The sequence below is a fragment of the Cyrtonyx montezumae genome, unplaced genomic scaffold (assembly GCF_038088225.1).
Source record: "Cyrtonyx montezumae isolate F1298 unplaced genomic scaffold, pur_monq_1.0 scaffold_31, whole genome shotgun sequence".
NCBI lineage: Eukaryota > Metazoa > Chordata > Aves > Galliformes > Odontophoridae > Cyrtonyx > Cyrtonyx montezumae.
The window spans coordinates 2,240,673-2,266,824 of record NW_027072036.1 but is presented as its reverse complement, the minus strand read 5'-3'; the positions used below and the strand labels follow the sequence as shown (position 1 = coordinate 2,266,824).

The 26,152-nt window shown below is 61.3% G+C and overlaps 2 protein-coding genes across 2 annotated transcripts; both read left to right on the top strand.

The window, feature by feature from the left end:
• The first annotated feature begins 239 nt into the window (after positions 1–239).
• SLC9A1 (solute carrier family 9 member A1) lies at positions 240–15,831 on the top strand. The gene is made up of 12 exons (XM_065744420.1): positions 240–641; positions 9,713–10,173; positions 11,299–11,549; positions 11,746–11,963; positions 12,280–12,482; positions 12,673–12,762; positions 13,136–13,206; positions 13,625–13,798; positions 13,922–14,036; positions 14,390–14,491; positions 14,773–14,842; positions 15,340–15,831. The coding sequence occupies exons 1-12, from the start codon at positions 314–316 to the stop codon at positions 15,660–15,662; spliced, it is 2,406 nt and encodes an 801-aa protein (XP_065600492.1). The 5' UTR covers positions 240–313; the 3' UTR covers positions 15,663–15,831.
• A 5,475-nt stretch (positions 15,832–21,306) lies between these two features.
• On the top strand, positions 21,307–25,060 carry TENT5B (terminal nucleotidyltransferase 5B). Its single transcript, XM_065744445.1, has 2 exons — positions 21,307–21,539; positions 23,979–25,060. The coding sequence occupies exons 1-2, from the start codon at positions 21,369–21,371 to the stop codon at positions 24,996–24,998; spliced, it is 1,191 nt and encodes a 396-aa protein (XP_065600517.1). The 5' UTR covers positions 21,307–21,368; the 3' UTR covers positions 24,999–25,060.
• Positions 25,061–26,152: the final 1,092 nt, after the last annotated feature.

Below are 26,152 nucleotides of genomic sequence, written 5' to 3'. Positions count from 1 at the left end.
TTGCAGTTGCACCCTGCTTTTCATCACCTCCCCCTCCTTTAAAGCCGTACCCCACTTTGCAGCTGCACCCCGCACCGCCGTACGCTCCTCCCCCCCCCCCGCAACCTCCCCGCGTCGCCGTACCCCCATTTTCCCCGCACCCCGCCTGGCCCCGCCCCCGCCCCACCCCACTAGTCCCCTCCCAGCGCTCCGCGTTCCACCCCCGCCTCCTCCCCGCGCCCCCCCCCCACGGTCGCCCCGGGATGTACCGGCGCTCGGCGGCCGCCCCATCTCCTCGCTGCCTGTCCGCGGGGCGGCCCCGGCTCCCTCCGCCATGGGGGCCGCGGCCCTACGAGCCGTCCCCTGGGCCGTGCTGCTGCTGCTGGGCCCGCTGCTGCCCGGGCAGGGCTTGCAGGCCAATGCCACGCGGGTGTCCGAGCCCACCTGGGGGCAGAGAGGGGAGAGCCCGGGGGGCATCACCGCAGCCCCTATGGCCACGGCCCAGGAGGTGCAGCCGCTGAACAAGCTGCACCACAACCACTCGGCCGAGGGGCACGCCAAGACCCGCAAAGCCTTCCCCGTGCTGGGCATCGACTACAAGCACGTCCGCATCCCCTTCGAGATCTCGCTCTGGATCCTGCTGGCCTGCCTGATGAAGATGGGTAGGGGCTGGGGGCTGGAAGGGGGGAGGGGGGGGGTGGGGGGGGGGAAGGGGGGGGGGGGGGGAACGGGTCGGGGGGGGGGGGGGGGGGACGGGTCGGGGTGGGAGACCCCCGGGAGGGAGGGACCGTCTGGGTGCTGCGAGCATCTCGGGTGCACCCCCTGAGTGAGCACCCCGGTGCGATCCTCTGAGAACCCTAATTGCAGCTCCCGGAGAACCCCAAAACCGCGACCCCGCTGTGACCCTCTGAGCGCCCCACTGAGCGTCACGATTGCAACCCCTGAGCAGCCAAATGCAACCCTACTGGAACCCCCATTGTGCCCCCCAAGCTCCCCTACCCGCACCCCTGCCCTCTCGGGGCTGCCCCACCCGCACATCCCGGCTGAACCCCCCCCCCCCCCCTCACATCCCGGGGCAGCAGTGGACATCCGTGGCTCTCCCCACGACCTTGTGTTTGCCGCAGGCCTGGCAGCAGGCACACTGCACCCCAACCGCGGCCCGGCTTTAATGCCCTGCAGCAGCGGGGTTCCCCCTGACCCCCACTGCCGGGGTGAGCGATGTTTTTACTTTTGTTTTCTCCAGTGGGGAAGGGAGCTTTGTTCGGCGCTTTGTTTCCGTACCGCCACGCTGTTGCCTCTTGTAACCTTGGAGAAATCCTTTAAAACAGCTCCGTGCTCCCTCCTGCAGCAAAACCCGCTGGGCTGTGGGGCCGGGCTGTGGGGTGACGGCTCCAGGCGGTGGGGCACGAGGTGGCTGCGGTTCCCCGAGCTTTGACAGTGGGGGAATCACCCCGAAGTGGGATGTGGTGCGGCTGCGGTGTGAGCTGCTTTGGGGTGGGAGGGAGGGCAGCTCCGCGTCCCTATGGGTTCTGCACCTCCGTTCCCATTGGTTTGGACAGCGGTGTTTCCTTAGGAGCACTGTGACGGTGGGAACGGTGCTTTGGGCCCCGAGGGGTCCAAAATTCCCCCACCGAGCCCCACCCCGCCCCGTGCCCGGTAAAACCCGTCTCTCTTCCCTTTCCTGTGTGCTTTATTTACAAGGGAAAGCATTCCAGCCCCGGCAGCTCGCTGTGTTTCTGGGAGGGAGCAGAGCACCGCAGCCACTGCAGCTCCATCCTTCGTGGCTTAGGGTGCGCAGAGGGGAAACGCAGCGGCCGGATCCCACAGCCACGCACTCGGGTCCTCTGCTCCCTGCTGGGGGCCGTGGCTCTGCGTGGGCTCTCAGCATGCTCGGAACGGAATGAGTGATGAAATCCGGAGTGTCTGTGCGGAAGCTGAAGGAGAAAGGAGGGGCCACGAGCCGGCCCCGTGTGCGAGCAGAGCGGAGCAACGCCGCGGCGTGGAGCCCGGCAGCTCGGGGAGCTTTGTGCCAGTGGGAGGTTAGGTGTTGCTAGGCCTGCTGCTTCTGCGTGGAGAGCGTGCTGCGGGGCTGTGGTAGGGGGCTGTGATTTAGGAGGAGCTGCTCTGCAGCTTCACAGGGGTTCCTCTGGGATGTCCCCCCCGGGGATGCAGGGAGAGCCCAACCCGGCCCTTGGGATGCGCGCACATCCAGCAGGGCTTTGCGAGGCAACTCCCTCAAGGAGGGGAATGCACGCGGCGCGGGCTGCCAATTAACAGCGTGGCTTTAATTGTGGCTCAGTGCCTGCTGTCATGCCCCTCTCCCAGCTCAGGATACCCCACAACTGCCCTGCAGTGTTCTCCCCGTGAGCGGGCCGCTGAGGTGGCAGTGGGGGTCTGTGCAGTCGGTCGGTGCAGGAGCATCACGGGGCTTCCTCCCTTCTTTTGGCTGCTGCCTGGGGGGCACTTGTTTCCTTCGTGGGGGCACAGCTCTGGAGTGTGACCCACGTGTGTCCCGCAGGCGTGGGCTGCTCCTGCTTGCCCTGATCCCACGTGGAAGGCGGTGCTGCTGCTCCTGCTTTCCTTCGCACCCCAGCGGTATTTTAAGGCTGTGTAGGAGAGGGAGGGGGTGAGGGACAGACGCAGCAGTGCCGTTCCTGCTCCCCCAGCTCTGAGCAGACAGCGTTCGGTGCTGGTGGAGGTGGGACAGCATCAGCTGGAGCTGCTGGGAGCACTGCAGCCAGGCGTTGTCCCAGAACCGTCACAGTGCAATCTGGGCTCAGCTGGAAATGTTCTTCCTTTTGCAGTGTGCACGCTCCCTTTGCTGGTGTGCCATGGCTGGGGCTGCTCATCCCCTGCTCCCAGCTGTGTGCTGCCTTGTACAGCCACACAGCTCAGAGGTGCTGTTTCCATCCTGCACGAGGACTGGGCTGTGATGGAGGCCAGCCCTGCTGCACCCCAGAGCTCCGGGTCCCCCCCAGCCCCGCTTCATGGAGCAGCCACGAATGGGTTGTGGGGCCGATGTGGAGTGCTGCGTGGGTCCCTGCGTGGCCCCGAGCTGTGCTGCTCACTGCTGCGTGTGAGATGTGAGTTCAGAGCCCGGTGCAGCACTCTGGTTCTGCTCAGAGCCTGGAGTAATTCCTGAGTCATTGCTCCGATCTCTTCCCTGCTTTGCAGCACTTGCTATGACCGTGTGTGAGGTTCCTGTGCTTCCCCAAACCCTGCTCAGCGTGCTGGGATGGGCTGTGGTGTGAGCACAGTGGGACGGGGGAGGGCTGGGGCTGCTGCAAGGCACCGGGGTCTGTGCTCTGCATCCCTGGGACACTGACGTGCGATTCCCACATCCTTCAGGCTGCAGATACGGGGTGAGATCACCCCCAGGCACAGTGTGTGTTCCCTTTGGTATCAGCTGGTGGCTGTTCTGCAGGGGGACTGAGGCTTGGGAACAACAGGAAAGGATTTGGAAGTACTGATGCAGCTGGTGCCACAGAAGTGTAAAATTGTCGTGCTAATTAATTGAAGCAGCCCCTGCTAACACTGTGTTCCCGCTGCCTTATGGGGGAAGGATGCAAACACTGTGCTTTGCCTTCTCCCTCTGCTTTGCCAGCTCAGGAAGAGCAGCCACAGCAGTTAGTTCTCCTTGTGCTGTTACTACAAGCTGAGTAAAAAAACAAGCGGAAACTGATGGGGAACAAAGCTCCTCATCTGCAAGAGAGGGGTGTGGATCTGCTCTGGGGGCTGCCACAGTGCTGCTCTGCTCTCACACCATGCTCTGCTCTGCAGACAGAGCTGTGTGTACCGAGGGAGGAAAGTGAGCAGCGATGAACGGCTGCAGCTGCCTCGTAGACATTTGATTTCTTTATTTTGGGTTCCCAAGGCTTGATTTGTTCCAATGAGAGCTGAAATCCATCAGGAGCACAGTGCCAAAGCATCCCTGTGCAGCACCTATCCCTGCTTGGCAGGGCTGAGCACTGCAATTCAGACTGCAGAGAACAGCAGAGGAGCAGAGAGTTTGTGGGAGCTCCGTGCTCTGCTGTGCTGCTCGGGGCAGGCCGTGTGCTGGCCATCTGTGCTGGGCCAGATCTCACTCACCCTTCTGATTTTCCAGTGTCTGGGTGTTGATGGAGAGGTGGATATCTCATTGCTTTCTGTTTGCTCTTTCCTCAGGCGTGTGCTCCTGCTCAACCAAGGACACAGAGCTCTATCCTTTGCATGCAGGCGTGCACACACGTGTTGCTGCGTGTTGGATCAGTGCAAGACTGAGCACTGCCATGGGGATGGGGCAGCTTTGAGAGCCTGAGCCTCCTGCCAGCTCTGTCCCCGTGAGATGGGCATGGTGGGTTCAGCAGTGGCCAAAGGCTCAGCCCAGTGCTGGTGGGAGATCCTGGAGGGGAAGTGGAAGAGTGCAAAGGTCACAGTGCAGTCAGCTCCTGAGCTCTGTGTGGTAGGTGGTGGTGGCAGGGAAATGGATCCCCTCTCTCTGCTAGGCTGGCAAGAGCTGCCTTTGCAGAAGCAGGCTCCCTTTGCACCTTTACAGGCTTTTTTTGCAGCACTTGGAGTTACCCTGTGTTACTCAGTGTGCTGGATCTTTGGGGCAGGTTGGGAGGGAAGGAAGGCAGGTCAGAAGGGAAGGAAGGGAGGTGGAAGGGAAGAAAGAGAGATCAGGAGGGAAGGAGAGCAGGTGAGAGGGAAGGAAGGGAAGGCATGTGGGAGGGAAGGAAGGCAGGCGGGAGGGAAGGCAGCTCCTCCCCCCAGCAGGTCAGGCTGGCACAGAGGGCAGAGCACTGTGCTTCTGGCTGTGCCGTGCCTCAGTTTCCCTGGGGTGCTCCTGGCAGGAAGCCCTGCAGCAGCCGGACACTCCTGACTTGCTGCCGTCGTGTGCTGCGGATCGCGTCGCTTTGTTCGGGCCGTTAGAGCCCGGCAGTAATTAGGGCGATATTGCGGCCGCATCCTCCCTGCGATGCAGCGGACACCGCAGATTATTTCCTGAAAGGCTTTTGTTGGTCTTTCCTGCCCGTGTTCCTAGGAGGAAATCTGCCCTTCCTGGGCAGGGAGGTTGGCGTGGAGGGCTTTGCCTGTGGTGCTCACCTTGGGCTCCAGGAGCCGTTGGTGCAGTGCTGCTCGGTGTGGGTGCAGTGTGGTTGCAGTGTGTGTGACCGAGTGCAGCCCTGAGCATCTCCCACTCCACAGCAATGCTAATGTCTTCTGGAAGGTCTGGCTTTGTCCCTGCAGTGAGCACGGAGGGGATGGGGCGCTGGTTGGACTGGGTGATCTCAGTGCAGGAGGTGATACGGGCAGTGGTGCTGCAGCAAGCCCACAGCACTGAGCCCTCGTGGCATCCACGTGTGGCAGCAGCTGAAGAAATCTGGGCCAAGTACGGCTGTGAGCCGTCCTGTTCAGCTCCTGGCCCTGTTCTGTGGAGCTGGAGCCATTTGTGAAGCTCTTTCTCTGGGAAAGCTGTCTCAAAAAGCTCAGATCTGCTGCTGGAACCTTTGCCATGGGCGAAGCGCTGCGTGGAGCTGCAGCAGAGCTCCCTGCAGTCCTGCTGCACTCAGGGGCGGCCATGCAATGCACCCAGGAGAGGAACGCACTCACTGAGTCAACGGGTTTGCTGTTACTGGAGTTACTGGAGTTGCTGGGGCAGCGGTGAGCTCAGCACGTGATGCATTTACAGCATCCCAACCCTTTCCTTGGCCTCGTGCTCAGGGGGAGAGCTTCATACAGCAGCCCAGCCCTACTGCATCTTTTCCTCCTGCTGTGGGGTTCTCCTTTCGAGGTGCCCATGTTGTGCTGTGGGTTAGTGGGGAGATGGTGCTGGTGGGTGGGCAGCAGGGTGGGGTGATCTCAGGGGGCTCTTCCGACCTCGGTGATGCTGCAACTCATAGCAAATGGGTCTGTCTCACAGTCTGCCTTCCTTGCAGAGTGTCCTTGCCTTTTCTTCTGGTTTGAAGGAGCGTTATCTAAACACAGGGCTGCAGATTGGGAGCCGTGGAGCTGCTTGCATGCTGCTCACTCGGGGACACGAGCAAGTGCATTTAATGCCCTTTGTTTCTTAGCTCCTCTTTACAGCCGGGAGGAAATTAATACCGGCTCTGTGAAAGACTCCCAATTGATCTGTTAATTTCTTGTGAGTGCTTTGGAGATAAAACCAGGGGACGACAGAGGTTGCACCGCCTCTCCCCGCTCAGTGAAGGCTCCTGCCCGCAGGTTCATGTGCTGGTGCTCTGCTGCAGGGATGCTCTCTGCTGCAGTACTCAGCTGGGGCACAGCTGCCAGGACCTGTGATGCTGGGGGCTGTCCTGTCCCCTCCTCGTGCCCCGGGTGGGGGTGCAGTGGTGGGGCTGAGCCACGTGGGAGCATGCCGAGGTGATGCAGCAGGAGCAGCTCGGGTCCCTCCCTGCTGCAGGACTCCTGCACGGCAGTGTTTCATTTCAGCTCATCCCAGTTAATTAGCAGTGAGGAAGCGCTCACACCGAGCAGGGTTTAATTGGGATGAGGGCACCCTGAGTTTTCCAGCAGGAAATCCTCCTGGGCTGGAGCCTGCAGGTGTGGGGAGGCTCAGCCACGGGTCCGTGCACCTCGTTACAGCTGTTCTGTGCTCTGCATCAGCTTGTTTGTCAGCACAGCAGCCCTGTCGGGCTGACGTGCAGATGATTCAGAGCTCTCCTGTGCGCTGGGGACTGTTGCATCCTCCTCCCGTTCTGCAGCACTGCAGCAGTGCTGTCGGGGTCCCAGGGCAGCAGTGTTCCTTTGGCTGTCTTTGCTCCTGCAGGGCTCTGTGCACAGGGAATGGGGCTTTGCCCAGGGCAGGAGGAGATGGAGCCACAGACGTCACGGGGACGTCTCAACAATTTGCTCCAGATCAAACAAAGCATCGTGCTCAAGCCTCATTGTTTTCTTGCTGCTAATTAGGAAGAAAAGCCAAGGAATGGGAGCGTAATTAATTGACGCTGCTTTCAGTGACTCAGCACTCTGCCAGGGCTCAGCACAGAGCAGAGCAGCATCCGTGCACACCAGTGCACAGCCAGCTCCATGCTGACAGCCCTACCCGTCCCACTGCCGCTGCGTGGCCGTTCAGACCCGCTGCTGTTTGCCCTTATTATTCTTCAGAGCTGATTTCCCACTCCTGTTTCCCTCAGACGGAGCTCAAACACTGCTCCCCCCACACTGAATCGCCCCTTGTTTCCCCCTCGCTCTGCAAACAAGGCTGTGCTGCAGGAGAGCTGCACCCATCTCTGTGTGTGCAGTGGGCGTGAGAAGGTGACCGACCCCGAGCTGCTGCTGTGCAGGAGATAAGGACAGAGCTGATAGCATTGGGACGGCCCTGAGTGAGCCCAGACCTGAAAGCCACAGAGCACCAGGCAGACACCAGCAGGTACAGCCCAGCCCCTGCTCAGTGCTGCCCTTCCCCCCTCCAGCACTGCATTTCTTGCTCCAAGGTGCAGGTCTGCTTGGAGAGGGGTCACCAGAGCAGCGCCCTGGGCAGCTGGAAGAGCAGTCCAGCCCCATTTCTGTCCCTGCTGTCCCCTGTCAGGACCCATCCAGCTCCGTTCCCCGTGCCCAGCTGTGCCCCCGTGCTGAGGCTGTGCGGGTGGTGGCTGTGCCTGTGGCACCCAGGAGGATTTGTGTGGCTTTCAGAGGGGCTCCGGTGGTGCTGAGCCACACGTGCCCCATACAGCCCTCCCTGCAGTGCCCTTCAGGAGGGCAGCTCTGCTGGGCACAGCTCCACGTGAACGTGGGTGATTTTCAGGTGCCAGGGGGTTGTGTGGCCCTGGCTCGAGCAGTCCCTGGGGTGGGAGCTCCTGGCACGGAGCAGAGAAGCGCATCGAGGTGTTGCTGCTTTTTTTCTTTCTCCGTGGATGCTCTTTGAAAGCGTTTTGATGGAAATGTTATTATTAATTAAAACGTTCTTCTCGTGCTGGTCTTTACGGTGTTCCCCCCGTGTCCTTCCCAGCTGTGGAAGGCACATTTGGGGCCAGGACGAGCAAGCACTGCGGGATGGAGCTTACATAACACGTGCAGTTAGGTGGAGCAATCAATATTTACATGGCACCCCAGCAGGGAGGGCAGGGCCCTCTCACCAGCACACGGGTGGACCTCCAGGAGCTCTCAGTTGCAGCAGCTCCGTGGTTCACCATCTCCATTCACCTCTCTGTCCTTCTGAGCTCAGGCTGCACGTGACCTTGGTTTGCATGAGGGCTGCTCCCACCGCCCTGCCCTGCTCCTGCAGCCCCGTGCTCACCCTGTGGGGCAGCAGGCAGGCCGTGGGGCTGGGAGCCATCAGCCTGCATGTCTTGTTTGCTCTCGGGGTCGGTGTTCACTCAGCCATTCGTGCTCTGGATCTGTGTGATGTTTGGTGACACAGGAGCTGCCTCCACGGAATTGAGGCACAATTAACATGCCATGAGTGTATTTTTAGGGACCTAAAGCTCCAAGTTCACGTCAGCACACAAACATTTCAGTTCAGTGGGATCCTGGGGCCCGTGGGGAAGAAGTGAGAGATGCTTAATTGTCAGCATTTGTCTTTTATTTGTGATGGGACGCGTCCTGCTGCTCGTGGAGCTTCCTACCTGCTCAGCTTATGCTGAGCTGTGCTCCGAGAAGGGGTCATCACACACACTGCTGCTGCACCTCGCGTGTGTCACAGCTGCAGGGATGGTGGGGACAGGCTGAGAGCCCCGGGGCCGTTCCCTGGGGAGAGGAAGGATGGATATCTGCAGGGTGGCAGTGAGGAGGATGGTGGTACCCAGGATGCTCTGCTGCACAACTGGCTGCAGCGAATCTGCTCCTCTGCCATCCCCAGGCACGGAGCTTCACTCGGGGCACAAACCATGCTCCTTGCCCCCTCATCCCATCACTTGAGACCTTCCAGAGCCCCACCGAGGCCGTGCCAGACCCACAGTGGCTTCAGGTGCGAGGAGCCCTGCAGCACAGAGGAGCAACCCGAGGTCTGCTCCGTCCTCAGAGATGGCAGCTGACTCACGGCTGGCGTCCGGGGAGCCCGGGAGATGGAGGGGGGGGAGGGTGAGGGAAAGCATTTTGCTTTCCAGACGTGTTTGTGCTGCACTAGAGGAGGGAGGGACGGTGCAGAGCCGCCCGCTGCGGCACACCGTGCAGATGGCACGGCCAGAAGGAGCGACGGAGCGCGGCGTCAGCGGGGCCTGGGTGGAAACTGGTCCCTTTGCCAGGGAACGAACGTGCCTCGCTTCAGAGTGGGCGTTATAAATCCCGGGATGAGGTCCAGGGAAGACAGCCCCGTCCCTGCAGCCCTCTGGATGGGTTGCGGGGGGGGGGGTTTGCGTGGACCTGGGGGCTGCAGTGAGCTGGAGGCCGCCCAAAGGATGGGGCTTTGCTGTTGGATGTGTGTGAGCCCCGTGTGGCTGTGATGGGAGGCAAATGCCAGCTCCTACGTGTGCTGGGGATGAGTAACTGCCAGAAGAGCTGGAGCCTGCAGCAGCTCGTGTGAGCAGTGTGTGTGTGTGCTGCGGTGCTGGCATGGGGCTGGGGGTCTGCTCACTCCCCCCCCCCCATTGGGAGCAGCTCTGTGCTGTGAGGATGAGTAGTGGCACTGTACGTCAGCCCAGTTTCCACTTTCCAGCTTGGGAGCACGGGGTAGAAGGGGAAAATGAAGTGAGCAAAAAGGTTTTAAGGACTGCAGACAGGGCTGGGAAGCAGTCCTTCGTTCCCACGTCCCCCGTTCCCGTAGCCAAGGTGTGCTCTGCTCTCTCCTCTCCAGGCTTCCACGTGATGTCCTCGGTGTCCAAAGTGGTTCCCGAGAGCTGCCTGCTGATCGTGGTGGGCCTCCTGGTCGGCGGGCTCATCAAAGCGGTGGGCGAGAAGCCCCCCATCCTCAAGTCAGACATCTTCTTCCTCTTCCTCCTCCCTCCCATCATCTTGGACGCCGGCTATTTCCTCCCTTTGAGGCAGTTCACCGAGAACCTGGGCACCATCCTCATCTTCGCCGTGGTGGGGACGCTCTGGAACGCGTTCTTCCTGGGGGGGCTGATGTACGCCGTGTGCCAGATCGGCGGCAGCGGCCTCAACCACATCGGCCTGCTGGCCAACCTGCTCTTCGGCAGCATCATCTCGGCCGTGGACCCGGTGGCCGTGCTGGCTGTGTTCGAGGAGATCCACATCAACGAGCTGCTGCACATCCTGGTTTTCGGGGAGTCCCTGCTGAACGACGCCGTCACGGTGGTGAGGGCGGGGGGCACGAGGGGACGGGGTTTGCTCTGGGGATCCACGAGTGCTGCTGGCTTCCCAACTTGTGCAGGTGCAGAACTAAATGTGGCAGATGAGAGCACCGCAGAGGTGCTTGAAGGGGATGTGCTCTGCTTGGCGCTTTGGGAAGGCCAAGAGCACGTGCCCAGTGCTCTGCTGTGTCTCGGGGAGGAGACACAGCCATGGGGTGTGGGGTCAGGGCAGGGACCAGGGGATGCTGCTTTCTGGGGTCCCAAGGGACAGCTGTGTCCAGGTGCTGGCGTGGCCATCCTCCTCCTCCCTGCAGTGCTGACCTCCACATTTGCTCCCAGCCCACTGCTTTTTCCTGGCTCTGCTCCCACGTCCCATCTGCTCTGCTCAGCATGTTGCAGAGGGTAAGGGGAGGAACGTGCTGTCCCAGCACAGGGCTTTTCCCAGAAGCTGTGCTCCCTTTTTGCCCAGGGCTGTGTCCTCACTCCCATCCCTGGGGAATGCTTTTCTCTTCCGCTCTCACATCTGTCCCTGCCCGGGCCCTAGGAAGCAGCTCTGGCATGCTGGGCCTGGCACCCTGCCCTCCCCCTGCTCCGATACCCTTGCAGGATTCTCAGAAGCCATTTTCCCCTTCCTGCTTTAAAATCTCTCCTGTAAATGCATCTAGGAGTGAGAGATCCAGCCCAGGGTGGGCTCCTCTTGCCAGGCTGCTCTATCAGCTACAAAACAGCATGTAGGTTTGGGCTGTTCTCCACGCTGAGCAGGGGCAGCCGTTGGCTTTTCCCCCCATGTGGCTGTTGGATGTCCTCATTCATCCTCTGGGAAGTGGGAACGGTCCCTTGCTGGGTCACCCTTTCCTGAAACCCCTCCAGGGATGGCAGCGAGGACCACAGTGGAGAACAGAGCAGTCCTGGCCGAGTGTCCAGCTGTGTCCAACACAGCAGAGCACTGCCAGCTTTTCCTGCTGAGTGGTGCACAAGATCCAGCTCCGCGTGGCATGGCTCCCTTGGGTGTGCTGTGCTGGGGGTCTGCATGCATCCCTCCTAAGGACGGCCCCTAAGCAGAGCACTGAGGTGAAGGTGTCCTTGCCAACGGGGCACTTTGAAACCCCCTCTCCCTTCTCGTTCCCAGGTCCTGTACCACCTTTTCGAGGAGTTTGCCAACTTTGAGCAAGTGACCATTATCGATATCATCCTTGGCTTCCTCAGCTTCTTCGTGGTGTCTCTGGGCGGTGTCTTCGTGGGCGTTATTTACGGGCTCATCGCCGCCTTCACGTCCCGCTTCACCTCCAACATCCGTGTCATCGAGCCCCTCTTCGTCTTCCTCTACAGCTACATGGCCTATCTGTCTGCTGAGCTCTTCCACCTCTCTGGCATCATGGCGTGAGTTGTGTTGGCGGGCAGGGCCCGCTGGGTGCTCAGAATGCACTGGGGTTGTGCTGCCTGCTTGCAGTGCTGCCCTACCAAGGGGAAGGAGAAGCCTTGAACCCTGGAGCCCTGGTGTCTCACAACCCCATCCTGCAAGGCCAGGGGTCGGGGCTGTCCCCACAGCTGCTGAGTGCCCCCACCTTGCCCCCAGGCTCATCGCCTCCGGCGTGGTCATGCGGCCCTACGTGGAAGCCAACATCTCCCACAAGTCCCACACCACCATCAAGTATTTCCTCAAGATGTGGAGCAGCGTGAGCGAGACCCTCATCTTCATCTTCCTGGGTGTGTCCACCGTGGCCGGGCAGCACTACTGGAACTGGACCTTCGTCATCAGCACGCTGCTCTTCTGCCTCATTGCGAGGGTTTTAGGTGAGATCCTAACGTGACAGCAGGTCCATGGGGCTGCTCCTGGGTTATGGGCTCCTCCTGGGGATACCAGGTCCCAGCTTGCCTGGCTGGGGGGGACTGGAGTTAGCAGTGCTCCACAGTGTGTGGTTGATTTTATGGGAAGATGGGGGTGAGGCCAAGTTCACGCTGGGTGTGAGGTTGGGATGAGCGTGCGCCCAAGGGCATGAGGAACATATCCGTTGTGTTAAAGGGTACAGCACCGCTCTGAGCCCTGGGGGGGGGTGGAGACTTTTCAGGCTCGGGGGCTTCCTTCACCATCCTGTGTGCGCTGCCCCAGGTGTCCTGGTCCTCACGTGGTTCATCAACAAGTTCCGAATCGTGAAGCTGACGCCGAAGGATCAGTTCATCATCGCCTACGGGGGCCTGCGGGGCGCCATCGCCTTCTCCCTCTGTTACCTCCTCGACTACGAGCACTTTGACATGAGGGACATGTTCCTCACGGCCATCATCACGGTCATCTTCTTCACTGTCTTCGTGCAGGTTGGTGATACAGGGTGTGGGGGGGGGGGGGTGGAAGCGATGAGAGCAGCGTGCCGCCCTCGGGGAATCGTACGCTCATGGGAGGGCTGAGGTCGGAGGTGACCTTAAAGCCCACCCCCGTGCCCCGGGCTGCTTACCCCCCCACCACATCAAGCTGCCCACGCTCTGACCCTCCCTCCCCACTCCCCAGGGCATGACCATCCGGCCCCTGGTGGACCTGCTGGCCGTGAAGAAGAAGCAGGAGACGAAGCGCTCCATCAACGAGGAGATCCACACGCAGGTAACGCCGCGTCCCCGGCCCTCGGTGCGCGCGTCTCTTCGCTGCCTCAGCCCTCTTCTTTCTCTGCTTCTGCCACCTCCACCGCTGTACCCGGGCGGGTGCACGGAGCGGGAGCCGCCCCTAAGTGGTGCCCAAGGTAAGGGGGGACGGAGCGAGGGCTCTCCCCTTCTGTGTCGTCCGATGCCCGCTCCGACCCAGACCCCCTCTTTCTACCTGAGCTGCGTAGGACTGTGCCGCCCTCCTGAGGTCCCCCGGCCCCGCAGCCCTGATGTCACACCCCGCTGAGTGCCGTCACCCCGTGTCAGTGTGGGGTTGGGGGGGGGCAGGCGGTGGCAGCCCCCCAGCTGCCCGTGTGCTGCGCTTTCTCTTGCAGTTCCTGGATCACCTTCTGACGGGGATCGAGGATATCTGTGGTCACTATGGCCACCACCACTGGAAAGACAAGTGAGGAGGGAGGTTTGGGGGCTCGGGGTGAGGTGGGGGCAGGGTTGAGTTGCCAGCTGGCAATCCTGGGCTGGGCTTTTCCTTAGGCTGTGGGAGCCACGTGCAATCCTCCCATTGAATCACGGTGCTGGGCTGAGCATGGGGAGGTGTGGGGCTGCAATGCTTCACATTCAAAGGGCTAACCCTACTCTAACCCTAACCCTAACCCTAACCCTAACCCTAACCCAACCCTAACCCCAACCCCAACCCCAACCCCAACCCCAACCCCAACCCCAACCCTAACCCTAACCCTAACCTAACCCTGGCTCCGGAGGGGTCCTGACCTCCACCCAGGGGAAGCCATCCACAGGGGAGCGGGTGTGCTGGGGCAGGGGCACATCTCACCTGCTGCCACTCCTTTCCCCACGCTGTTGTAAAGGCTGAACCGCTTCAACAAGAAGTATGTGAAGAAGTGCCTGATCGCGGGGGAGCGCTCCAAGGAGCCCCAGCTCATCGCTTTCTATCACAAGATGGAGATGAAGCAGGCAATAGAGCTGGTGGAGAGCGGGGGCCTGGGCAAGATCCCCTCCACCATCTCCGCCGTGTCCATCCAGTGAGTTCCCAGTCACCGTGTGCCCCCCCGTGGCCTGAGCTGCAGGGTGGATGCTGCCCTTCAGCCCTGCCCTGTGCCCCTGTGCCGTGGCACCGTGACTCTGAGTGCTGTCTGCCCGTGCAGGAACATCAGCCCCAAGACGCTCCCCGTGTCACGCGTCGTTCCAGCCCTGTCCAAGGACAAGGAGGAGGAGATCCGGAAAATCCTTCGCAACAACCTGCAGAAAACCAGGCAGAGGGTGAGGCGTGCCCCGTGCTGTGCCCTCACCCCACGTTCCCCCTTTGCTTCCCTGGGGTCACAGCACCAGCTGTGCCCCTCTGTGCATCCCGAGCTCGGCCCTGTGCGTGCCAGGTCCGTGTTCTCTCCCTGAGAGGCACTGGGCAGTGCTGAGGGCAGGCTGGCTGCTTGGCCGAGCCCTTACTGGGCCGTGATGGGTGACATCAGGCACCCATGGGATGAGCCACGAGAGAAGGGCCGTGCTCTGCCCACGGGCTGCTGATTGATCCCAGCCCAAGGGCAGCGGTGCCGTGACCTCCCTTTGCCTTGCCGTGAGTTTTTCAACCCGTCTCCTTTCCTCGGGCGCTCCCACAGCTGCGATCCTACAACCGACACACGCTGGTGGCTGACCCCTACGAGGAAGCCTGGAACCAGATGCTGCTGCGCAGGCAGAAAATCCGGCACACGGACCGGCAGGTGCCAAGGGGCCGGGGTGGGCACGGAGGTGGACGGGGCTCCCAGCTGGGGAGGGGCACTGGGGTCCTGCATGGGGTTCTGCTACAGCTGTCCCTGCCCCGGCTGTCCCTGCCCCCTGCTCATTGCAGCACGGGTCCTTCCAGCGCAGCTGGGAGGATGCACACGCTCACCCTCTGCATCCCACTGCTGCTTCCTGCTCGTCCCTGGGGCTCGGGCTCAGTGCCTGCCCCGCTCAGCCCGGGGTGGTCCCTCACACTGCTTTCCCTGTGCTCCGGTTGCAGAACGCCTACCTGACAGTGCCAGCCAACAAGATTGATTCTCCCACCATGTCCCGGGCTCGCATCGGCTCAGGTAGGGGGGGACCGAGCTGGTGGGGGCACACAGCTGTTGGCGGCGTGCTGAGCATCACTGTGCGGGCACGTTGTGCTGTCCCCTCTGTTTTCAGGTGTCCCTCTTTTGCTCTATCCCCACTCCTGCCCCGCGTCCCTCTGCTGTCCCACGTCCCTGCGCTGCTCTCCCTTGGCATCCCTGGGGGCAGCAGCCAGGCGGCGGAGCTCTCCCCGGTCCCCGCTGGGTGCTGAGGCGGTGTTTGCTCAGCAGAGGGCAGCTTCGCCCCTCTCAATGTGTGCGAGCAGAGCTGGGCGGGCGGGGAGGGAGATCAAAAAATGGGTTTCAGCGATGGCTCCAAAATCAGAGCGAGCCCGGGAGCGCAGACCCCGAACACCTCATCGTCATCTGGGGATCCCCGGGACCCCCCTCTTTCCTGCCGGAGCTCCCCAGGCTGACCCGATCTACCCGTGGCACCGTGGGGAGCTGCACTCTGCCTGACCCCTCTGTGCCCCCCCCAGACCCGTTGGCCTACGAACCCAAGCCGGACTCGGAGAACCTGCCCATCATCACCATCGACCCCGCCTCCCCCCAGTCCCCGGAGTCGGTGGAGCTGCCCAACGAGATCCCCAAGGGCTGCGGGGGCCTTCCTCCCTCCCCCGAGGAGGATGAGGAGGGGCTGGTGATGCGGGCCAAGGAGCCTTCCTCTCCGGGCACCGACGACGTCTTCACCCCGGGCACCAGCGACAGCCCCAGCAGCCAAAGGATGCTGCGCTGCCTGAGCGACCCGGGGCCGCAGCAGGAGCCCGAGGAGGGGGAGCCCTTCATCCCCAGGGGGCAGTAGTGCTGGGGCCGCCCCCTCCTCCCCTGCGGTTCCTCTCTCTCGTTCCTCTCTCTCTCTCTCGGTTCGTTTTCTTTCTTTGCTGACCCACACTTTCGGGTTCCTCTATCACTACGCACCGCCTTTGGGAAGGGGACACTGTCCCGGGTGGACGGGAGCTGCGGGGACAGCCCGGACCCTGAGGAGCCCCGGACAGGGGACACCGGACCATGAAGGGGGGGGGGGGGGGGGGGAAGCTCCCGGGCCCTGGGACTGCAGGGGGGGCTTTGCTGGAGGTGGCCCCAACCCGCAGGGACTCCACGGCGTTGGCTGTGGCTGCACAACCGGGGGCTTCGCCTGCCCCCTTTGCTTGCTGTGTCTGCAGCCCCCCCCTCCCGAGCACAACGCGTGGAGGTGGGGGCTGTGCTTCGCATCGGCGCTCCCCCTCTTGGCCGTGTCCCCCCCCCCCCCCCAGGGGTCGACTGCCGCCCAACGCTGCGTCCGCACCGGCTCCGCTTCGATCAATACCTATGGCCGCGGGGGGGTCCCCACTCCCCGAGCGGTCCCGCGTGGGCCCCCCCCCCGCCCCTCCCCGTGCACGTCCCCTTCTGAAACCCCACCCGGGGCTGAGAGCGGCTGCTCCGTAACCAAAGACATTGCGGGGTTGGGCGCAGTACGGAGCGACGCGTCTCCCGTGGGGGGGCAGGGGGAGGTGGGCTGGGGGGGAACGAGCGGTGACGTTTCTCTCATACGGAAAGGAAACCAAACAAAGCCACTCCACACATGTAAAGAGATTTTTTTTTTCATGAGTATTCTAATAAATTAATGTTAATTTGTAATGTCGTTTGCGTGGGTTTTGTTTCTGGCTGCCTGGACCCCCCCCCCCCCCCCTCCGTCCCATCCCCCCACTCCTGTGTCTCCCTCTCACACCGTTGGACATCGGGGACGATTTCTGCATCCCCCACACGGGGGCTGCAGCAGCTCTGACCCCAAAACCCCACAGCCCAGGGGGTGCACGCCCCCTCCCACCCGCAGGGAAGGAGCCCCGGGGGGAGCAGAGCCCCTCTCTTGGAGGCAGTCATCACCGCGTGTTCCAGCGCTGCAAATTAAAGCTCCTCTCCAAACGAGGCCGTGACTCACGCTCTCGCCATCCCATAAGCGCATAACACCTCACGTTGCTCATCTGCTTAAAATACCTGAAGCTCCAGGTCCCCCCACCCCCCCACGTCCCCCCTCCCATGGCCCAGGTTGGGTTCGGTCCCAGCGCTGTGTGGTTTTGGGGCGCTGGAGGTGCTTGGGGTGCCAGCCTGGCCTGGCAGCACCGAACCCCGACACGGAGCGGGGCGGCCCCGGGCGGTGACACGAGTGTCCCACGTGTGGGGCAGTGTCACGCGCAGCCACGCTCATGGCTTCGGTCATCGCCTGGACACCACAAGTCCCCAAACGGAGGCATTTCCAGGATATTCTCGGGTCTGTGTTATGGGGTGAGTAACTCCTCGTAATGAGGGAGGACTGATGATCCCTGCAGGGGAGGGCTGGCACCGCTGAGCCACCGCCGCAGTGCACGAGGCCACGGGGTGCGTGGATCCCACAGAGCGTCCCCACGTCACCGTGCCACTTGTCCCAAGTCCAGGATGGCGATGGGGCAGCAATGGGATCACAATGGGGCAGCAGTGGGATGGAAATGGGACAGCAGTGGGATGGCAGTGGGACTGTGATGGGATGGAAATGGGGCAGCAATGGGATGGCAGTGGGACTGTGATGGGATGGCAGTGGGACTGTGATGGGATGGAAATGGGGCAGCAATGGGATGGCAGTGGGACTGTGATGGGATGGCAGTGGGACTGTGATGGGATGGAAATGGGGCAGCAGTGGGATGGCAGTGGGACTGTGATGGGATGGAAATGGGGCAGCAATGGGATGGCAGTGGGACTGTGATGGGATGGCAGTGGGACTGTGATGGGATGGAAACTGGACTGCAATAGGATGGTGGTGAGGCAGCAATGGGACAGCAATGGGATAACAATGGGACTGTGGTGGGATGGCAGTGGGGCAGCAATGGGATGACAATGAGACAGCGATGGGATGGAAGAGGGATAATGGTGGGATGGAAACTGAGCTGCGATGGGATGGCAATGGGGAAGCAATGAGATGGTGCTGGGACGGCAATGGGATGGCAACGGGACGGCGCATGGCACCACCTGGAGCCGCACTCAGGCAGCACCCACAGCCTGAAAAAATCAAAGGGGAAGGCCGGCAGGGTTTCCTGGCAGGCTCCAATTAATAACAGACTCCAATTAACAGCAGCCCTGCGGATGGCTGCATGGTTCAGATCCCAATTCAAGCTGAACAAACAGCGCTGCATCGCCGGGAAGCCACCGCAGCCGGGACACACGGGGATGCTGCGGGCACTGCTGGGAGAGCACCGCGGGGCTTTGGGATCCCCCCACTGCAGATGTGGGGTCACCACGGGGGTTTGGGGGACAGAGTGGTGACGCTGTCATTGTCACCGGATGGGGCTCAGTGGCAGTGCTCCCGGCACTGCTCTGGGGCTGCTCGGGGCTGTGGGGCTGTGCGCAGCCCGGGGAGGTGACGGTGCCATTCCCCAGCTCTGTGTCACCTTGTTAATAACACCCTGAGCTCCCGCAGTGCCTTTCATCTCGGGAGCTCGGAGGTGGCCCTCGGTGGCTCACGACAGCTCCCCGGGGGTGGCATCACGGCCGTCATTCAGCTGTGTTATTTCCGGGAGCCAAAGGGGCTGCGGGAACGTTGCGGGGACCCCCACTCTGCGTGGGGGCACTCAGCCAAGGGCCGGGGGCAGTGGGAGGGGGTGGCAGTGCTGCCCATGTCCTCTGCCTCAGCCTCCCCACAAAACCCTCTGCCCACAGCACCGCCTCCTCCTCCCTTTGGATTTTGGGGTGAATGAGCCCCAACTCTGCCAACCCCTTCTCGTTCCTTCCCTCTGCCCCCACAGCCCGAGCAGGCGGTGCCCACTGCCCCACACGTTGCCAGGCATCGCTGTGCTACGCTGCAGCCCGTGGGTGGGATAAGGCCTTCCTCCTCTTCATCCTCTTCATCCTCACCTTGTCCTCCTCACCATTACCTCCACCTCCTCATCCCCACCCCATCTCCCCATCCTCACCTCTTCCTCATCTTTACCTCTTCCTCATGCTCCTCATCCTCACTTCATCCTCATCCTCACCTCTTCATCATCCTCACCACTTCTTCCTCCTCATGCTCATCACCTCCTCCTCCTTAATTTCACCCCCTCTTCCTCATCCTCGGCACCTCGTTCTCCTCATCCTCACCTCTTCCTCCTCACTTCCTCCTCGTTTTCACCTCTTCCTCATCCTCCCCATCCTCACCTTCTCTTCTTCACCTCCTCCTCCTCACCTCATCCTACTCATCCTCACCTCCTCCTTCTATTCTTCACCTCTTCCTTCTCATCTTCACCACCTTCTCATGCTCCTCATCCTCACCTTGCCCTCCTCATCCTCACCTCCTCCTCCGCACCCTCACCACCTTGTCCTTCCCAACCCCACCTTGTCCTCCTCATCCTCCCCATCCTCACCTTGTCCTCCCCATCTTCACTTCCTCCGCCTCTTCTTCACCTCCTCCTCCACCTCACCTCATCCTCCCAGTCCTCACCTCCTCATCCTCCCCATCCTCACAGCTCACTGCTCCCCCAGGATCAGAGCAGGGCTGTGGGAGCTGCAGGATTCCAGCAGTGCCACCTCTGCACCAGCAGTGCCGAGCAGGACGGAGCCGGGCAGCAGCAAGCAGGAGGCGGCCAGGAGCTGTGTTTGCAGAGGGAGGCTGCACTCACATCTGGGATCCACCTCCTAAATCCACAGCGGGCGTGGGGCAGTGGGCACGGCGTGGGGACGGTGGCATATGTGTGCACGGACAACAGGTGGGCACCTGGAGACAGCTGCTGCTCGTGTGCGTGCACGCAGGGACTGCTGGAGTGTGGCACGGGGACCCGGGGCGTGCACAGGGATGGGGACACCCAGTCCTGCAGGTGAGCACCCTGCAAGGGCCGGGAAAGGGCCCCCAATGGGATGCTGCTCTCTCTGAAGCCACCAGCGTGTCCCTGCTGTCCCCATGCCATGATGGGGCTCTGTCAGGGCACCCCGGTGCCACAGCCTGGGCTCTGGGATTGGGGTGCTCAGCTCTGTGCTGTCAGGCACTGCGGTGCAGCCCGTGGCATTGCAGGCACCGGGCACTGGGGGCTCAACACAGGGGATGTGGGAAACGGGACATGGGGTGCGGGGCGTGGGGCGTGGGATGTGGAGGGTGGGAAATGGGACACATCTGGGACATGGGATGTGGGGTTTGGGATGTGGGACACGGATGCTCTCTGATTTCCAAAGCACTTGGACTCGTCTCAGCCTCTTGGGAATCTCTTCCCAATGAAGCTCTTCTGCCAACGCCACCAAAGGGGTTTTGCAGCAGCAATATTTGCTGAGTTACACAGCAAATCACTTTCACTCCCTCCCTGCACCCCACGCCCCGCTCCCCACACCCCATGCCTGCCTGGCAGCCTCAGACCCGACCCCCGCCCTCGTGGGAAATCCTTTAGGAGAAAACAACAGCAGGATGTGCACTGAGCTCCGGGCTCCCACCCTGACCTGGTGGGCTCCGTCCCCCTGGGCTGTCACCTTGTGGTGTCACACTCTGATGTCACCCCCTCTTTCCCCGTGGGGGGATGGTGCTGTGTGTCACTGTTGGGGGGAGGGGGGAGCTGCGAGGTGGTGGGTCAGGGGCAGTGGGTTAGGGATCGATTTGGTTAGCAATGAGACACCCATGGGTCATGGGCATGTCAATGGGGCATCAATGGGGGATCGGTGGGATGCCAAGCAGGTGTCAATGTGACACCAAGAGGGTATCCATGGGGCGTCGATTGGGTATCAGTGGGTCATCAACGGGATGACTGTGGGTCATGAAAGGATGATTGTCAACGTGGTGTTGATGGGACACCCAAGGCTGTGAATGGGACACCATGAGGACATCGGTGAGGCACCAAGGGGCTATCAATGGGATGACAATAGGGTGTGTTAGGGGCATCGATTCGGTAACAGTGGAACACCCACGGATGCCAACAGAATGTCAATGGAATATCAAGAGAGTATCAATGGGATGTCAACGAGCCATCAGCGGGACATCAGTGCGGTATGCCGGGGTACCACGGCTGGGTGTCCCCACAGCCCCCGGCCCCGGGCGCGGTCCCTTTAAGCCGCCGGGATCCCTCCGCACCGCGACCTCCGCCAGAGGGCGGGGCGAGCCGCCGGAGCCCCGCCCCCTTCCCCCTTCACCCCGCCTCTTTCCCTTCCCTCCGTTCCGATTGGCGCACCGTCGACTCCCGACCTTCCCCATTCACCAATCAGAGCGCAGGAGGGGCTGCGGGACCCGGCAGCGATTGGCGGCGGGGCCGGGCCAATGGGGGCGCGGAGGGGCACCTATATAAAGCGGCGGAGGGGCGCGGGCGGTCGCAGTGCTGAGCGCAGCCGGCGGCGAGCGGGAGCGGCTGCGGCGCGGACCGTTTCCCTGCAGTGCCCGCCCCCCCCCCCTCCCCCCCCCGGGTCCGCCTCCGCCCGCAGCTCCCCCCGCTCGGCACCGGCTTAGGGTTTTTTTTTTGCTTCCCCTCATTTTCCCCCTTCTCCACCGCTTTCCACCCGGTATTTCCAGCTGTTTTCCGCACCGTTTCCGGGGGGAGCTGCCGGCGGGGCGATGCTGGCGGCGGAGGCTGCGGGCTGCTCGGAGCGGAGCGCCGCGGAGCGCTTCAGCGTGCTGACGTGGGAGCAGGTGCAGCGCTTGGACCAGATCCTGGGAGAGACCGTCCCCATCCACGGCCGCGGTAACTTCCCCACGCTGTCCGTCAGACCCCGGACCATCGTGCAGGTGAGAGGTGGGGGAGGGGGTGTGTGGGGGGGTGCACCCGGGGGTCAGGGTTTTCCCCCCCCGCCGCCTCCCTCCGGGGGTCCGAGTGGCCCCGCACGTGGTGGTAACCCCGGTCCGCTCGTGGCTCTCGCTCTGGTTCCAGAGTTTAACCATAAAAGCCATCGCCGTGTTTAATATTAAACTGACAGCGCAGTTGAAATAAGCCGATGCATATTCATGTTTGGGAGGCAACTTCATTCCTCGGTAATGACTCATCAAATGTAAAATCGGGCATGTTGGCTTCTAATTACAAAGGAGATTTCGCGAAGCCGGAGCCCCGGCTGCCCGAGGGACGGGTCCCCTCACCCGGAGTGCCCCGCTGCGCTTCTGTGTCCGTTTCCTTCTCTTATTCCCCATCCCCCCCCTATTTCTTTGGGTTCCCGGGGCTCAGCTCTGAGCTTCGTTCCTCCCCCGGGAGCTGCGGTGGGGTTGGGGCGGTGCTGGGGCACCCCCGACGCGGCATCACCCCGCAGCTCTCCGTCTCCCGGGGTGGGATGCCGCCCGAGCTCCTTCCCGAGGTGTTTAGGGCTGAGTAATCCCGAGGAGTAACCCGAAAGGCACTCGCTGACGGCTGCGGTGGGGGGAGCAGCAGGTATAGGGCTGGGGGAGGGCCGGCAGCCGTCGGAGCCAATTAGCCGAACCGCACTGGAGGTGAGGTGTGGGGTTGGGAAGCGGGTCAGCAGCTGTGTAACCCTACAAACATCTGCCCCTCTGGGGAAGAGAGCAGACCTGCTCCTACTGGAGCTGCCTGTCCTTGGGGGGGGGGGGAGGTTGGGTTCTGCTCAGTGCTGAGGCTTTGGGGGCAGAGTGGGGCTGGTCCTCCCCCCTTCCTTCTCAATACTTAGAGCCATCATCCCCCCGGTGTGGGGCCTCAAGTGTGGGGCTGAAGCGCTGTAGCCCCTGAGCTCAGTGTGGGATTGAGCAGCCATCCTTGGGCTGCGTCTGGGCAGTTAAACTGGAACGAGGTCTTCTCCCAGCTCTGTGCTGGTGGCTTTGTGACCCCAGTGCCTCGTGCTGTGCCGTGGGGAGCGCGGCTCGGTGACCATCACCTGCAGCAGTGGCCCATGGAGAGCTCCTCTGGGTTTGGCTCTCTGACAGATAACTCCTTGTGGGTAAAGCATTCGTGGATTTTAGGAGTAAATTCCTCTTTTGGAGGACGTGTGTGCTGGTGGGGACTTGGGACTTCCGACGTTAGCAGCTCCCGGTTAACTGTTGCCCAGCATGTGACTGTGCCATGGGGCTGGCAGCGAGCCCTGGCACGTCTCCAGCCCGAGCAGCAGTTCCTAATGTCAGAGAGCAGTGGGGAAATGCCAATGGAGTAGCTGCATCAGGAGGCTGAGCAGCCTCCCGGGCTTGGGATTTAACAAGTTTTGGGACGGTTGTAGGAGCGTTTTTCAAAACATCACCTCCCTGCAAGGGCAGCTCAGGGTCGGGCAGCTTGCTATCTCACTGTGGTCCTTCACCTCTGTGCTGCTTCTAAACCAAAGCACAGAGTGCAGCACGTGGGTGTCCCTGGGGGGATGGGGTGCCCCGGTGGGATAACTGCTCCCCAAAGTACCCCAAAGTTGGTCTGTTCTGAGCTGGCTCCTCGCTTCCAGCACCAGGCAGAGGTTTACAGGGCTCTGTAATGGCAGGAGGGAGACATGAAAGGGATGGGGGGGAGGTTTGCATCTTCCTCCAGCAGCTCATCCTGTCTTCCTGAGAGCTCAGTTAAATGACAAGCTGGTGTCCGTGGCAGTTTGATGCACGCTCTTAGGGTTATCCCAGCCTGCTGCCTGTGAAGTAATGGGGCAAATGATTCAGCCTGCTACTCAATGAACAAAGCTCCGCAGGTAGGGGTGGGTGTGCCAGGGCTGAGCATTTACCTCGCTGGAGTAACACCCGTCAGATGAAAGCTGCCTCCTGTGCTTGATAGCACGCCAAGCTCGGCACGAAGCTCTGACACACTGGAAATTGTTAGGATACACTTACTAGTTAGGACACGAACCTGCGTGCACCTGGCCAGGGCTTTTGAGTGCTTCTGGCATCTTGATTTGCCTCTAATTAATCTTGACAGGTAAAAGGGGAATGGCTGAAGTGAGTGAGCAGCCCTGATGAAATCAGCAGGGATGGCAGCCCCGAGGAGCAGAGCTGCCCAGGACAGGCTGGGATGGAAGGGAGGGGTGGGGGAGGGCAGGGAGACCCTGTGATGTGAGGGAGCGAGTGGGTGAGACCCACCCCCGTCTGCTGGCGCGGCTCCGGGTGCCTTCCAGAGTGACCTATTTCTGCGGGGTGAGCTCTTCATTTCGCTGCCTTGCGCTGGAGTGACCCACATAGGTGGGGGGAGCAGATCCCACTGCTGGCAGGGGGCCGTCCCAGGGATGCTTCTCACCTCTCACTGCTGCTCTCTTTGTGCCTTAGGTTGTCCGGAGCCGCCTGGAGAAGAAAGGGATTGCGGTGCACAACGTGCGGCTGAACGGCTCCGCAGCCAGCCACGTCCTGCACCAGGACAGCGGGCTGGGCTACAAGGACCTCGACCTCATCTTTGGGGTGGATCTGAAGACCGAAGACGTCTTCCAGCAGGTGAAAGACGTGGTGATGGATTGCCTCCTCGACTTCCTCCCGGAGGGGGTCAACAAAGACAAGATCACCCCCATGACGCTGAAGGAGGCGTACGTGCAGAAGCTGGTGAAGGTGTGCAACGAGACCGACCGCTGGAGCCTCATCTCACTGTCCAACAACAGCGGGAAGAACGTGGAGCTCAAGTTCGTGGACTCTCTCCGGAGGCAGTTCGAGTTCAGCGTGGACTCCTTCCAGATCATCCTGGATTCCCTCCTGCTCTTCGGGGAGTGCTCGGAGAACCCCATGGCGGAGAACTTCCACCCCACGGTCACCGGGGAGAGCATGTATGGGGACTTCGAGGAGGCCATGGACCACCTGAGGAACAGGGTCATCGCCACCAGGAACCCGGAGGAGATCAGAGGGGGGGGGCTCCTGAAGTACTGCAACCTCCTGGTGAGGGGCTTCAAGCCCAAATCGGAGGTGGATATGAAGGCGCTGCAGCGGTACATGTGCTCCAGGTTTTTCATAGACTTCTCTGACATCGGCGAGCAGCAGAGGAAGCTGGAGTGCTACCTGCAGAGCCACTTCGTGGGCATGGAGGACAAACGTTATGACTATCTGATGACCCTGCACCGGGTGGTCAACGAGAGCACGGTCTGCCTCATGGGACACGAGCGGAGGCAGACCCTGAACCTCATTGCCACTCTGGCTGTGAGGGTCCTGGCCGAGCAGAACATCCTCCCCACTGTCACTAATGTCACCTGCTACTACCAGCCGGCCCCCTATGTCAGTGAGATCAACATCAACTACTACGTGACCCACGTGCAGCCCTTCCTGCCCTGCAACCAGTCCTACCCGACATGGCTGCCCTGTAACTGAGCCCGAGGTATTCCCTCGTTTTTTGGGGAGCCAGGAACAGGGGGGACCTTCCTAGAACTGCAAAAAAAAAAAAAAAAAAAAAAAAGGAAAGCTTCCCAACCTCTTGCCTGAGTGTTTCGCTCCTGGGGTGGTGGGAGCACGGCCTGCCTGCTGCACCCCACAATGGGATGTGCCGTGGGAGCTCTGGTGTTGATGGGGAGACTTATAGTAGGAGATGGAGGGTGAGGGGGGTGGGGGGCAATGTGGGGTTGGGGTGTGAGGGGAGATTGTAGAGTTCCAGTGAGGTAGATCTGCACTGCCCTGAAATGGATCCGAATCTTTTTTTTTCCTGTTTTTTTTTTTAGTACAGGGGGTGTTATGGGTGTGTGCAGACTTGTGGTTTCTGATGAGAGAAGCCAGAGTGGCTAATTCCTGTGAAAGGACCAAAGAATCCTGTTTAAGTGCCTGTAACGACATAAACACAACTGTACTGTAAACCTGAGAGATTATATATATATATATTTTTTGCAGGGGCTGACATCCCGAGAGCTTGAAATGGGGATGTCCTGTGTGGAAAATGTTTCTGTTGTGTGTGATGGGGGGAGGGGGGAATGGGGCGGGGGGGGGAGGGTCGTGAGATCATTTCTAGTAGCCTTGCTGGAAAGGAGAGTGGGGTTCTGGCTTGGAATGACTGTGTGTAAATGCCTGGAATGGGGGGGATGGTGCTGAGGGGGGTGGGGGGTGCGTGGGTTGGCTGAAGCTCCCCATTCTGCAGTGCCCAAAGGTGAACTTGTTCATGTGGATCGGTGCAGCTGTGCCGGGTGATGTGTTTTCTAGGGGAATTGGAGATGCTGCTTTTTCTTGGCACGCAGTGTGGTGTCACGGCCTGCAGTGGGGCGATCTATCTGGGAAGAGCAGGCTTGTCCTTGAAGCACAAATGCATTAACCAGGCAGTTATCTTGCAGTGGGGGCTGTGTCCTTGGGGGGGGGGGGGTGGGGGGAATGTGCAGCCCTCTCCTGATCTCCCACTTTTGGGCAGGTTCTCTCTCTGGAGCAGCTGCTGTGATCCCACCTGTGTGAACTGCTGGGAACTCATCCCCTAGCTAGAAGCTGAGCTCACAGGGCCCTGTGTGAGGAGCACTTGGTGTCGGGAGAAAGTTCTGTCTTCCAAACAA

Excerpts from the sequence above, each read along its gene's own strand:
- SLC9A1 (XM_065744420.1), top strand. The coding sequence starts at position 314 with ATGGGGGCCGCGGCCCTACGAGCCGTCCCCTGGGCCGTGCTGCTGCTG. Across the intron at positions 13,799-13,921 it reads ATCTCCGCCGTGTCCATCCA|GAACATCAGCCCCAAGACGC; the intron begins GTGAGTTCCCAG and ends CTGCCCGTGCAG. Across the intron at positions 14,843-15,339 it reads CCGGGCTCGCATCGGCTCAG|ACCCGTTGGCCTACGAACCC; the intron begins GTAGGGGGGGAC and ends TGCCCCCCCCAG.
- TENT5B (XM_065744445.1), top strand. The coding sequence starts at position 21,369 with ATGCTGGCGGCGGAGGCTGCGGGCTGCTCGGAGCGGAGCGCCGCGGAG. Across the intron at positions 21,540-23,978 it reads GACCCCGGACCATCGTGCAG|GTTGTCCGGAGCCGCCTGGA; the intron begins GTGAGAGGTGGG and ends TTTGTGCCTTAG.